The sequence below is a fragment of the Arvicanthis niloticus genome, chromosome 1 (assembly GCF_011762505.2).
Source record: "Arvicanthis niloticus isolate mArvNil1 chromosome 1, mArvNil1.pat.X, whole genome shotgun sequence".
NCBI lineage: Eukaryota > Metazoa > Chordata > Mammalia > Rodentia > Muridae > Arvicanthis > Arvicanthis niloticus.
This window is the reverse complement of record NC_047658.1, coordinates 47,621,651-47,636,001: the sequence shown is the minus strand read 5'-3', so window position 1 is coordinate 47,636,001 and position 14,351 is coordinate 47,621,651. Positions and strand designations below refer to the sequence as shown.

General features: G+C 38.5%; 1 protein-coding gene across 10 annotated transcripts in view; it reads right to left on the bottom strand.

Moving 5' to 3' along the window:
• Positions 1 to 14,351, bottom strand: part of Akap13 (A-kinase anchoring protein 13) — a 290,953-nt gene that overhangs the window by 76,302 nt on the left and 200,300 nt on the right. For all 10 annotated transcript variants that reach the window (XM_034496611.2, XM_034496621.2, XM_076935986.1 and 7 more), the window contains 2 exons: positions 13,760 to 13,841; positions 8,330 to 8,466 (listed from right to left, as the gene is read on the bottom strand). In XM_034496611.2, the coding sequence (XP_034352502.1) occupies positions 8,330 to 8,466; positions 13,760 to 13,841 (219 nt within the window). The remainder of the gene's footprint in view (positions 1 to 8,329; positions 8,467 to 13,759; positions 13,842 to 14,351) is intronic.

The following is a 14,351-nucleotide window of genomic DNA, read 5'->3' as shown; positions in this document are numbered from 1 at the left end:
GCTCTCGGTCATTTTACTAAAGGCACTAGACTATATAGAAGGCACATTAATTTTTGTTTTTGTTTTTAATGGGGAAAAACAATTCTTTCAATCCACCATCAACTAAAATGAAGAAAACCATTAAGTTTCTGGGGTTTCTGCTTTACAAACCTCCAAGCTCTTATCACACCAGGCTTCCAAAAGGCTTAACTGAAACAAGCCAGCCTCCAGAGCTGCACTAGGGCGGAGCATTTACTATCCCAAAGCCAAGCATGACTGCTGTGCATGTGTGAAAACTGCCTAATAGTGTCAGTGCCACCAGAAGTCTGTCACAGGAACATAAGGAAAGAACACTACTGTTTCTGAGTTTACTGAGAATGGGTTGTATGTTCTAAAGCCAACTTATATAAAATAATCCAAAGAATAACGTTTTTAATAAGGTGACAATGCTCCTTTCCTGGCTAACCTCTAGTTCCCAATAGGAATTCTATAAATCTTGTCTTAGTAGCTTGGCATCCTCTACTTAGTGAGAGACACTAAAGGCCACGATATGACGAGCGATGGAAAGATTAGCTACATTTCATATTATATTTTGGCTTTCCATTAGACAAGGAACAGGAAAATAGGTAAAGGCATGCAGAATTGTTTTCCCTTTTCACAATGCATTCCTAATGAACACATTTGGTGATATTGAGGAGAATCTTTAAAACAGGCTCTCACTATATATCCCTGGTTGCCCTGGAACTCACCATAGACCAGACTGGCTTTAAACTCACGAAGTTTAAACTCAGAGAGTGCTTCTACCTCCTGAGTACTGGGATTAAAGATGGTACTTACTCCAGACTTTGGTACAGTGCTTTAATAAGACTAATCAAAGGAGAAGTAACTCCTAAAAGTATTCTTTAACCTCCACAAGTATACCATGGCACCCCACCCCATGCAAGCACACAATAACTGAATAAATAAAATGTAATGAAAAGGTAAAGACATGTCCTTTTTTTTTTTTTTTTTTTTTTTTTTTTAGAAAAAGGTCAAACTCACAAAAACTAATGAGTTCTTTCAGCTTTGGAATGGAAAACAACTCTAAACTTGGAGTCTTTTAAAAGGGCAGACAACACTTCTATCCCAAAGCATACTACCACCTATAAAAGGCACCTTTCTACTTTTTGGGCTTCAGCTTACCTTCACTATGAAAAACTCAATTTCCTTGACTGCTTTGTAAATACAGAGTGAGATGAATGGAGAGAAAAACCACTGACAGATCAGAGAACATAGGTCCCAGATCATCGAGGGACCCTGCCATGCTATAGTTGACAGCAGAATCCAGACTTGAATACAGACTACTTTGATTCAAATGGACCTACTGTGTTATTTCAGTTGCCTTTTAAAAAACCTAATGAGAGCAAGATCTTGATGTCAGTATCGAAGAGTCCCTTTACTGGTTTAAGAGGCAAAATAAAATTACCTCATTATGTAAATTCTAGTGTGTAAGAGGTATTATTTTAAAATAAAATTACTGGTGGAAAATAATGGCATATACCCTGTAATCCTAGCCCTTGGAAGGTAAAGCAGGATGATCAGGAATTTCAGGACAGCCTGGGTTAAAACACTAAGGAGGACCAACCGCTCTGAGTTAAATTCTATTTATCACATTCTTTGTCACATTTTCTTTGAAAATGACTCCTGGTGAGACTAACAGGTACTTTTTCACTTGGTACCTTGCCTAAAAAGGATACTTTCTTAAAGAAATAAAATAGTTCTACCCACCAACTTACACTTGGTAGTTGGTGTGTGTGTGTGTGTGTGTGTGTGTGTGTGTGTGTGTGTGTGTGTTTGGTGCATGCACATGCTGGGAACTGGATTTTGGGCCTTACATGCTCCAGGCCCATATTCTACCTTAAACTATATTCCCAGTCTCAAATCTAGAACTCTTAAAACAAGTCAAAAGTCAAATTCTTAACACAAGCATGTGTGTGTGTGTATCTATCTATCTATCTATCTATCTATCTATCTATCTATCTATCTATCTTAATAGGTATCAATATTAAAACAACATGAGAACAACTTGTGGACTGTTTTGTTCATATATACATCCTCACCTCTTTTAAAAAATTTTTATTTTATGTATGTGGGTGTCTTACCTGTATGTACGTTTGTATATAACATGAATGCCTTGTACCCATGGGAGACAGAAAAGGGCACCAGATCCCCTGGGACTGGAGTTAAAGATGGTTTTAAGCAAACATGTGGGTGCTAGGAAGTGAACCCAGGTCCTCTGGAAGAGCAGTTAATGTTCCTAACCACTGAGCCATCTAACTCCCACACGCTTTTAAGAAGGCAAAAATCTGACTACAATATATCCTTAAATGCTGTGACTTTTTCTGATGTTTATTTATTCTAGCTTTGAGACATGACAAAATAGGTTAACTAAAGACTAGTTTTGCTAGTCAACTGTAAGAGCTAGGTGTTCCCACCTCCCTCTTTAAGCTCATTAGATGACTCTAAAGACAGCTAGGATTTAATCCTCCTAAATAAATAAAGCTGTTGTTAAAGTTATAAATATAATACTGAGATAAGTCTTAATCTTGAAAATAAAAGCTCAAAATTACAAATCTTTAAAGCAGAACATCAACATAGGGAAAAGCAAACAGGGAGGACACACAAAGCAGTATGCTGAATAAGAATCTATTAAATTATACTTCATCAAATTAAAAATTTTAGCTAACCAAGACATTTTTACATAAGTGAATAGGCACATGATACAAGAAGGTATTTGCAAATCATGAATCTAATAAAGGAGCAGTATTCAGGATATATATCATCCACTCCTCGGTAACAACAAATAACCCAATTATTTTAATGGGCAAAGATATGAACAGATGCTTTATACAGGAAGACACATGAGTTGCCAATGGACATGTGAAAATCTGTTTAATATCACTAGTTGTCAGGAGATACAAATCAAAACCATAATGAGATAATACTGCATGGATACCAGAAACAGTAACAATGAAGACAATTGTGTTTGTTACTAAGGATGTAGAATAGCTGGGATTCTCAGACAACACTAGTGAGAACAGAGAGATGGCCAATTTGTGAGACAGTCTCTTGGATTACTATGAATTCCAAACCTCACTCCCAGGGTTGTACAGGAGAAACAGTATTCTTCAGATTTAAATGCCATTTATGTGACATTATATATGCCATTTATATGACATTCTCAATCGGAGAAAACATCTTTGACGAGGAATACTTTTTGTTCCTTCTGAAGGGTTGAATGGTCATTGAGAAGGGATGCCATGTAAAGAGTTCCATGGTTATGCTTACATAGCCTATGTGTTCATGCAGCTCCAGGTTATAAAGGTAGTGGATGCATTTATGAAAAGCAACTGAGCTAGGTAGTGGTAGTGTGTGGGGCTAATTCCAGCAATCAGGAGGTAGAAGAAGGTAGATTTCAAGGTTAACCTGGTCTACAGAACAAGTTCTAGAATGGTCTGGTCTACCCAGAAAAACCCTGTCTTAAAAAACCAATTGACTGACCGACCAACCAACCATCAGCCAAAGCCAGGCAGTGGTAGTGCGCATCTTTAACTCCAGCACTTCTAGTACCTAGAGGCCGAGGCAGGTGGATCTCTGTGAGTTCTAAGACAGCCTTGTCAATAGAGCAAGTTCTAGGATAGCCAAGGCTACACAAAACAACACGGTCTTGAAAAACCAGAAACAACTGAATTTTCAGGGCTTATATATAAATTGTATATATATTTATATATAAAATATGTCTCCCCCAAATCCATCAACCCTAGAAAAATAATGATTCTAAGAATTTACACATGCTGTGTATGGACATACCTGTAATTTGTTTTGAAATATATTGTCAAATTTAAGAAGACTGATGTAGACAGAACACACCTATGTAGTTAAGGAAACATAATAAAAAAATGACAGCAGCTGGGAGGAAAATGGATGGGTGCTCCCTGCAAAATTCAACAGTCCTGCTTTTTCCCTGTTTTATAATATAGTATTTGGGGGGAAATGCCTGTTTAGTTCTCTTAGAAAGTTATACTATCTATATGTGTATCTACTGAAAGATAAACATTATATTGCTAAATACAAGAAAGACAAAACTACCACAAATTTTATAGTTACTATACCTGAAGGAATCATGCTTAATAGTGCCAACAAATAGTCTTTCATTTATTCAGCTAGTATTTATTATTTATATATTATATACGAGACATGCTACTATCTTGAAAAACATTTTAAACCCTCATGACATGCCCTAAATCATGTTATGTTTTTATATAGAGTATTCTCTCTAAGAATCTTAAATCCTGAGCCAGTTATCTACATCAACTATATTTTATGATTACATACTTTCTTTCTCAGTTCCAAAAAGAATTGCCAGATTTCATCTCAGTTTAAAAACAAAGTATAAATTTATGCTGCTGATCTAAAAATGACCTTAGGAACAGGCAGATATCTGTAAGAATAAACATAAGGCTCCTAACGCTCACCGAAGAGTCACATTTCCCAGGAGGTTACACGTTGTTAAAGAGATCTCCAAAGGGCTAAAAATAAATAAATGGCTACAGGAAGTGACCTAATGCACCACTCACAGTTCACAGAAAAGCATGTTGCAATGGCTTGCCTAAAGAGTCCCTCCAAACCCCAAAAGACTGAAAGAGAGGAACTTAAGGCCCTGGGAAGACACAAAATAACTGACGTAACACAGCACACACTGTAAGAATGGCCAGAGAAGAAGGACTTTAGGAAAGCAGAATTGAGGGTCTGTCTCCCAACTGGTTTTTAGAGCCGTACCGAAGAAACGGAAAGTAAAGCCACAAAACAGGGAAGAGACATTAGAGTCAAGCCTCAATGCAAATCTCACTTTTCCTCAGTCATTCAGTTATTTTAGACAAACTTGTTTACAAGTTGTCTTAGGGTTTATATTGCTGTGACAGAACATCATGACCAAAAGTAACTTGGGGAGAAAAGACTTTATTTTACTCTCTATCCATATGAAAGTCCAACACAGAGAGAAGTCAAGGTGGCAGCTCAAACAGGGCAGGGAACCAGAGGCAGGAGTAGATACAGAGACCACAGAAAAGTACTACCTATAGGCTCCTCATGGCTTGCCTTCTTACAGTACCAAGGATCACCAGCCCAGGAATGGCCTCACCGACAGTGAGTTGGGCCCTCCCCCATCAATTACCAATCAAGAAAACACAGCATAGTGTTGGCCACAAGCCAATCTGGTAAGGGAGCATTTTTCTCAAATGAGGTTCTCTCTATTCAAATGACTCTAGCCTGGATCAAGTTGACATAAAACTAGCCAGCACACCAATCAAAACCTCTGTTCCTTCTATGGTATGAGGAACAAAAAAATCTGGTTGCTGGACCTATGAAACGAGATAAACATATATAAAAATATTCAGGTGAGTGCCTTGACAATATTATTAACTAGCCCTTAATTTTATCAACACTAGGAAAATTAGTTATTCCAAGAACTCTTGGTCATTTACTGCTTTGGAACAAGAAATGGAGGACTCGTCCCTACCCCCACCCTGACCTGGTCCCAGGCCATCTGGATATTCTCATGCATTCATGAGGAGGTCAAAGTTCATTCACTCTGCCTAGCTTTTCTCTAAAGCACTCTGAACAATGTAGGTGGAAGTTTGTCTGAGTTACATGCTTCAGCTTTAAAAAAATTGTTGTAAGCCTGACTGCATAGGGGTTGATGTCAAAATATCCCCTCTCCAGGAAAAAGACATTGGGATGGGTATGGCCCTCATGCCTCAATGGACAATGACAGGAGGACCAGAGCCATTACAATGTCCCCTTTAATTACTGGAGGTCAGGCCTCTATCCCCGCCTTGGCAGGATTAGAATCGCCACGGCCCTTCTATACTTGGAGAAGGGAGGAGATGTCAGGGGCAGCCCTGCTTATACACTGAAGGCCTAAAATCAGCCATAAGCCTAAAATCAGCAATAGGCCTGACATACATGCCTGCTAACACAGGCAGGAAAACACTGAAACAGATGGCTATAAGCTATTGTAAACAGGCAGCTTTTGTGGAAATTTACCAGCCTGAGTAGTCATAGACCTTGTAAATAGGCAGCCTTGGCGGATAGTACCAACTTAGATAAGGACAAGTGAATCATAGGCAGAGTCATAGTGACCTGACCCCTGAACCTTTACCCAGCTGATACCCTGTTCTGAAAGATATCTGTACTCCCCCTGAATACCTGTGCTCCTGTGTCATCCCCTTCCCCATATCCTGCATTTTTCTGTTTATAACCCCTGTGTTAAAAAGTAAAAATTATGATTTGATAATAATAAAAAAAATTTAAAAAAATTTAAAAAAATTGTTGTAGCCGGGCGGTGGTGGCGCACGCCTTTAACCCCAGCACTTGGAAAGCAGAGGCAGGCGGATTTCTGAGTTCGAGGCCAGCCTGGTCTACAGAGTGAGTTCCGGGACAGCCAGGGCTACACAGAGAAACCCTGTCTTGAAAAATAAAAACAAACAAACAAACAAAAATTGTTGTTTATTCTCCCTGGGAAAAAATGTGCAGTATCTAGCAGAGGTCCTTTTTATAAATTATCTTCTGCACAATGAAGGTAATAGCAGGAACAAACTGTTCACATGTTATATGTCTAAGAGGTTGGCAAGCAAATATTTTCTGAAGGAAGATTATTCAATTTAAAAAACAAAAGTTAAGCTGGAGAGATGGCTCAGCAGTTAAGAATGTTTTTTGCTCTTCCAAAGATCCTGAGTTCAGTTCTCAGAATTAATGTCGGGTAGCTAATACAATATGTAACACCAGCTCTAAGGGATCTAACACCTGCTTCTGGCCTCCATAAGCACCCCCCAACACATACTTAAACATAAAAATAAATCTTAAAATCCTTTTACTATTAAGTTAGACAAGCACAGATTACACAGCTCCAGGCATTATGAGCCAACCTTAAAGCTAGAATCTTTAACCCGACTTCTACATGAGCACTGAGCACATATCCCTCCTCACCAAAAGTATAATTTTAAAAATGCATTTGTTATGGGTGTAAGAACAGAAGGAAGAGAAAGAGGGAGGAAGGCAGGCAGATAAAACAAAAACCATTGGTTTTCCTCTTCTTATATAGCTTTAAAGGCAAATCTTCCCTTCTTTAATCCCGTGAGATTTGGCTGCATTGCTACATCAAGTTCACAGTCCTCCTACCCTAGCCTCGTAAGTGCTGGATTACAGGCATGTGACACCATGCCTAGGCAGCAAGTGACAAGACAGAAATCCCAAGGTTGCGCCATGATCTTTCCAAGATCCTTCAGAAGATGGTCAAAGGAACAGGGTAGAAAGCGTTAGAATAGGACAAATGAAGATGAGGGCTGATGGACAAAGTGAGAAGAGCAGAATTCTTGGATGTTACAATATCATTTCTATACCATAACAGTTAAAGCATGGGAGTATCACACTCACTGTCTTGGATAGTTGAGTCACCTACTAAGAAAGCTTCTCTTAGCATGACTTCTAAGTTGTAAAACCGGGAAGATACTTCTTCACAGCTGCTACAACACTTTTGCCCCTTCAGTCCTTACTATTAGGAAAAGCACTTGTGGCATGTAACGGAGTACAGCATGACCTGCCCTCTGTGTTGTGGGAAAGGCATCTGCTGCAAATAGAAACAAACTCAAGCTCCCAACCTCCATCTTCCCTAGCTCTTTAGAGAAAAAGGTCAAGTTCTCTACCATAGATCTAGAAAGTCTTAAGCAGTCTGGAAGAAAGATGATTTCATCAGGCTTAGCTGTAAGTTTCAAGCATCCACATATTAACCAGAATGACTCTATGGTGAGTTTATGTATATGACATCATACAGTCTGAGCTGTGGTTCCTTCCTAACCACTGGAGGGTGTTCACTGTCATCTGACTTAGTTCATTCTAAAGGAACTCCCACACTTTTTGACTTCAATGCAAGTTTAAACTCATGTAACCAGCTATGATTTTTTCAGAAAATTAATCTAATAAATGTGGCCAATGCCCTTTTCTAAGCCCTTGCAATACAGACTTCCCTTCTTTAAATAGAATACTTGTGTGGCTCTGTGAGTGATCCTAGCTAGGTTGTCTGTTGCAGCTTAGAAAGAGAAGGGAGGAAGGAACAAAGCAAAAATCAGGCAAGGCAAAATCAATCCCCTAAAGTCATTCAGAATACATGGCCTACCTGGATCACAACTCACTAGCTAGAGTCATATATGACATTGTGCCCAAGGAGAAAATCACAGTAAAAAAGGGTGAGTTAAGTGAGGCCAAGCGAGACTAGGAGAGCTGCTGGTCAAAAATGAGAAGGTTCATCCAATACCTTTGAGAAGATGATGCTGTCCATTTCATCACTGGGTGAGTGAAAGAGGTCAGAATCACTCCCTGACACTCTCTGGAGCATACCTTCTTTTGAGGCACACTCTGTGCCCAGTCCAACATCTATGAAGCTTCCACATTCTGAAAAAGAACATATATTTAACAACAGCTATTTTTTTAAAAGTTACTTTCTGTTTCATACCAACATTCAGTCATTTTCTATTGTTCACCGATTTCTTTGCTTTCCCAGTCTTTTTTCCATTTTAGATATTTACAAAGTTAGAAAAGACATGGTCACCTTCTGGTCTGGGCCCGAGGACTGAGCAGATCCCGGGCAACAGCTCTGCCCCCAATCTCACAGAACCCAGAAGAAGCGGGCCTTCCAGGAGCTCTAACCCGGGCAGTATCTTAGAATTGTATATTGCAGAATACACAGCCTCGGTGTATCTACTCATCAAGCAAGCTGAGCAGACCTGCTCAAACCTCTGATGTCCTGGAATTCCAGCTGGATACAGTGAAGACACATCGTCAGAGGCTTATCAATTTACTTTTCCCCCCACCCCTCTTCTAATATCTCAACGCCCATAATCAGCTTGAAGAAGTTAATGAAGAGTCAGCGCCCCTATTCCCTGGGCTTGGGGACTGAGGTGGTTAATATTGGGCTGTCTTTCTAGGGAAAAGTAGTGGTTTTGTTGGAACAGGGAGGATTAGCTAGGGTTTATTGCATAGTCATAACCTATTGGTAGAAATATGTATAACTGTTATTCAGATGAAGTTATAATTTCTTAAATGGTACAAAATTTACTTTGATTTCAAATTTAAGGTTTTTATTGGTACGAGTTTCTTTCTTTTTTTTAAATCATTTTTAAATTTATTTATTATATATATATGTGTGTACACTGTCACTATCTTCAGACAAACCAGAAGAGGGCATCGGATCCCATTACGGATGGTTGTAAGCCACCATGTGGTTGCTGGGAATTGAACTCAGGACCTCCGGAAGAGCAGCCAGTGCTCTTAACCTCTGAGCCATTTCTCCAGCCCTGGTACGAGTTTTTAATTGATATAAAAGTGAAATTAATATTGTTACTCATAGGCATTGTGCCTATATAACACAGTTAGGAATACAAGGCTTAGACCCAGTCCTTCTTTAATATTTTTAACTGATTCGAGATGATTAGCCTGTGAGTTAAGGGCCTATAGCAAATTCATGGCTCTGAGTTTATTGTTAGGGTGTTTTCCATATTTTATTTAGAAATAGCTGAGAGGAGTTAACAGACAACAGTCCAGATTGCCTTACAAGGATAGTTGGTTTTCAAAATGTCAGAAGTCCACAGACTGATGTTACAAACACTTCTGTATTAATGTTCATTTTGATTAGAGACCTGTCTGCTCCTGACAGCTTCCTGTCTTGGATTCTAAGAAGAAATTGAGCATCCTTGGAGTTACTCCAGTTGTGGTGAGACAGCCACTAGGCAAGAATTGCCTCTTTTCATCTACAGATAAATCACTGTCCAGAAAAGGACACACTTGCAGAGTAGTACTGATTATATCTGCCAAGACAGAGTAATCAACCCTTAATAATTGTGCATCACTAGGTCTGTCAGATGATCCTAGGCCAGAAGGCTGAAGAGCGGATGCTCCAATGTTTTGTAGTATAGAGACTGTCCAGGTGTTCAGCAGTCTCTATAAATTGGCTAAGTTTTAGAAGCTATGCTTTGTGCTTCCCATAATTTCAGTTAACTCAGTCATTCTGAATTTCTGATGGGGTTGAAGAGTTTTATAGTCTCATAGCCAATCCCGGCTATTTACTTTGAGAGAAAAGATTTGAGAGGATGGTTTTCAGCTGACATTCATTCTAAAGCCAAGAAAAAAAAAACAAAAACAAAAAAAAGCCAGGTTCAGAACTAAGTCCTTTAGTTAGGAGGGATTTTAGAGGTTCTGGTTAGTCAACAAAATGATGGACTGGGTATTATATCTATCTTCTACCTTACTGACACAACTTGGTATAGTTATGCTCTAATTGTATTTTAAGAGAAAAGTTTTATTTTAACAGGAAGGGTGATATGTAGGAGGAGCTAAGGTGGGAGGAGTAAGGAGAGGAAGAGGAGGAGCTAGGTGGGGGGAGGGGGCATGGAGGCTGATGTTTGTGTGTCTCCTCCAGTCAAAGATAGTTGATATATCAAGGTTGGGTACTGGGTTACACTTCTGATTGTATGGGCATCTTGTTTTTGAGCATTACCAAACTTATAAAGCCTTTGATTAACATTAAAAAAAATTGTATAAAAGCAAAAAGGAGAAGGGGGGGCTGGGATAGGGGTTTTCTAGGGAGAGGAAATGGGGAAAGGGGATGGCATCTGAAATGTAAATAAAATATCCAATAAAAATTTAAAAAAATGTATAAAAGCAAAAAGGAGAAGGAGGATATGATAGGGGTTTTCTAGGGAGGAGAAATGGGGAAAGGGGATGGCATCTGAAATGTATATAAAATATCCAATAAAAAAAAAAAAGAAAAAGAAGAAAAAAAAAGAAAAGCCATGGTCTAATTAGTAGCTTTTAGGCATATTAACTGATACAGTTACTTTTTTTGTTAGGCATCTGGCTAGGTCCTAGGAAGATCTTTAGAGTGTGATAGCAGAATGGGTTATTCACAATCTCGTGGTATAAGTGAACACATTAAGAGATAATTTTATTGCATAATTATATATGAAATATCATAACAGGTGAGGCAGGACCTATGAGTTAACCTTAAATCTGTCAGTCATAATTATGAATTTAGTGGATAATTTCAGACTGTTAGTTCAATGGAAATAGTATGGCTTCTTCAAAGGACCTTAAATGATAGGTATTCAAGCCATCCCTCCTACCCCCACTTTATATAGTGCACAAAAACTACAGTTGGTGGGGTTGTGATATTTCTACTCCTGCCTCTTTGGCTACTTGAAAAACTCCAAAAATTTTCATATTGTAATTGAGGGGGAACTGGGGATGCTGGCTAAAAGAAAAGGATGTCAGAGCAATAATGCTGTGCTGCTAGAGGGCTAGCTGGCAATCTAAACGACTATGCCTAAACTCCAGCCTAGAGAAGAAAACCACACGATACACCCTCCTAAAGTATTCATAGATTCAGCTCCGGTAGAAGTACCTTACCCCAAAATAAAGCCAAACTAGCACAAGGCTGCAAGCGTGAGATAAGAAGAGGGCTAATGTGGGAGAGTAAGCTGGCTGTTTGGAGGAAAGAAGAATATGGAGGGGAAAAAGGGGTACAGTACATGGAGAGAGCAACCACAAACCATTACAACCCTGCCATGACTCTCACGGGTGGAGGGATTCCTAAAGACAAACTTAACGTACACCCATGTCACATATGCTGGGATATTTTCAAAAGAAATAGAATCCTTACTGTCTTCCTACACCCACTTCTTAATGAATGAGTGCAAGATAGTAAAGTATAAAGTAACCAGAGTGAAGATACTGATTTTAGAATGTTTACATTTGTCTCATTTAAAAGAAAAATTCCAGGTAAATAATTCTGTAGGTCTTCACTTCTATACCACTAAAATGCAATGATAAGTAAAGCCCTAAAGAGTCACACTGACAGTTAACAGCACACTAGAAATTTAATAACTGGTTATCTGGCATGTAGCACACTACAGGTATGTGATACATATGCCTAAATAAAGTTCAGGCTTCATTAACCCTTAATATATGACCAAACTACTTATTCTGGGAGTTGCAGTGTAAAGAGGTGTTGTAAAAATTTGCACAAGTATGACCTGACAAAGACTACAACAGAAATCCAGTTCCTTAAAGGAATAAATTGAGTCATGATTTCTAGAAGTCATTCTGTTTTATGCATGCTTCACTCAATAATTCCAAGACTCCACTCAATAATTACACAGCAGAAGTTTTCATTCTGGGGTGGTTATACTTACACTTTCAGAAAAGTCCCTTATAGCTAAAGGAACCAAAACACGGGTTTGGGTATACTTTTACTTCCAGCACCTTTGAATTTGTAGGCCCCAAATATAATCATAGCATAATATTCTGAAAGCGCACTCTCAAGAAGTGTGAAAAATACTGAAGAAAACATATTCAACATTTGTTTTCAATACTTCCTTTGTAATGCAGTCAGAGTTGAGAACTATAAACAGAGGCTTTGTTGGTAAAGCAGACTAGAGAACTCAAAAATGTAAAGTATTATTGCTCATTTAGTAACATAGAAGCCAGCACAGGAGGGAGCTCAGAGACAGTCATTCACCTTGATGTCTGTGTAACACCCCTCAGCGAGGCAGCCTAGAAACACTTTACAGATAGAAGACAGGGGAACCCAGACACTAGGAATGTATCTTATGTCAGAATTGGCTGAACATGGGGTGAAGTTAGGACTCCTAACTAGTGTTATTATCAGGCAAGATTTTAACTCTATTTGTTATTACTAATATATCATGGACATGTAACAAAAGACGTCTGACAATTCTGCCTATGCAGAAGAAAAGGAGTCAAAGATTCTAGTGGATGTCCATGCTGCATCCCAAACCAATAAATCTGAACCACTAAAACCAAGACCAAGGCACCATGTATTTTCAAAGCTCTCTTGCTCAGATGATTCCAGTATATAGCTGTCAGTGAGATTTCCTGGAACGAAGCTGTATTTGCAAAGACAGACTGCAGTGATATGGGAAAGTTGGGATGTTGCAGGTCCTGTGATTGATTACCTTATCTAGGTTAGCTTTAGCCCCCAGATTAGCCACTCCTTGTCCCCCTCTATGTTGGAACTAATATTGTTTGACTAACAGATATAAATCTTTTGGAATTTATACATAGCAGACCACTACCTTTCACCAATCTGAAAGCTAAAAATATCAGATGGCATGTGGGACTCATAGAAAGAAGAGCATCATCCTTCTTGCTGGAGCCACTCCTCTGATGTTCCCATCAATGTATATAAAGGTGTCTTGATTTATGGCTTTCTATGTTTTATTGCTGTAAAAACCTTATGAAACTGCTTCTACATTAGGACATGGAATTTGGGAATCCTGAGCTACGGTCACTCAAATCTGGCTCTAGAATAAACTACCTCTTATTCCATTTAAGGCAAGAGCTATGGTTTCTCTTTGTTTTTGTGTCAACACAGCCAAAATTAAGAACCATAGGTTTGGTCCCAGCAATATGTATTTATAATTTTATACCATTAGATTTCCTTACAAATGATTAACAACTCATAGCCTCATAATTACTAAAATTACTATTAATTCCTAAAATAAAATTAAGGAAAACTCTTATGCCTTTATTTCAATTGTGAAGCCATTTGCTTACAAAACTAAACCACATCCACACAAGTTTTCTTCCAGTTTGCTGTTTAGCACACTCAAGGGTAGCAGATCAGCACATCAGATTGTGCCTTACAGAGCAGGACTGTGAACATGCATACCTGTTTGCATGTTCTGTTTGGAGGCTAAGAGAGATGCTGCTTCAGGGCAGGGCTCTATGGTACACCAGCTTTCTCGGTTGATCTGGAAGACACAAATAATTTGTTTCAGACAATAAGGAAACATCATAGCACACACACAAAAAAATCTATGTATTGTTCATACCCTCTGACTGTTAGTATTCTATTGCAAGGTATGTAAAGTTATGCTAGGAGAGAAAACAAAACTCTACTGTAATAAAAATAAGGCAGTCTACACTCAGCTGAAAGCTCTGAAAAGACTGCCAGTAAAAATGGCATGCGAAATCAATGGAAAAAGATTCACAAAAGGCAAGCCATCGTTTAGACCAAGGGTGAAATAAAGAACTTAACAAATAAAAAGAAAAAAAATACTAAAATACTTACTTGATGTTGTAACTTGCAATCTTGAAAAGTATACAAAATTTGAGGATTTAAAAAAAATACAAAATAATTCCTATTTAACTATAACTACACACCAGATGCCATGTTAAGAATTCAGCACTCATTTTCTTGTCAAATGATCATAGTAGCTACAAGTTTATATCACTTCTATTAAACCAAAGAAGACAGGCTC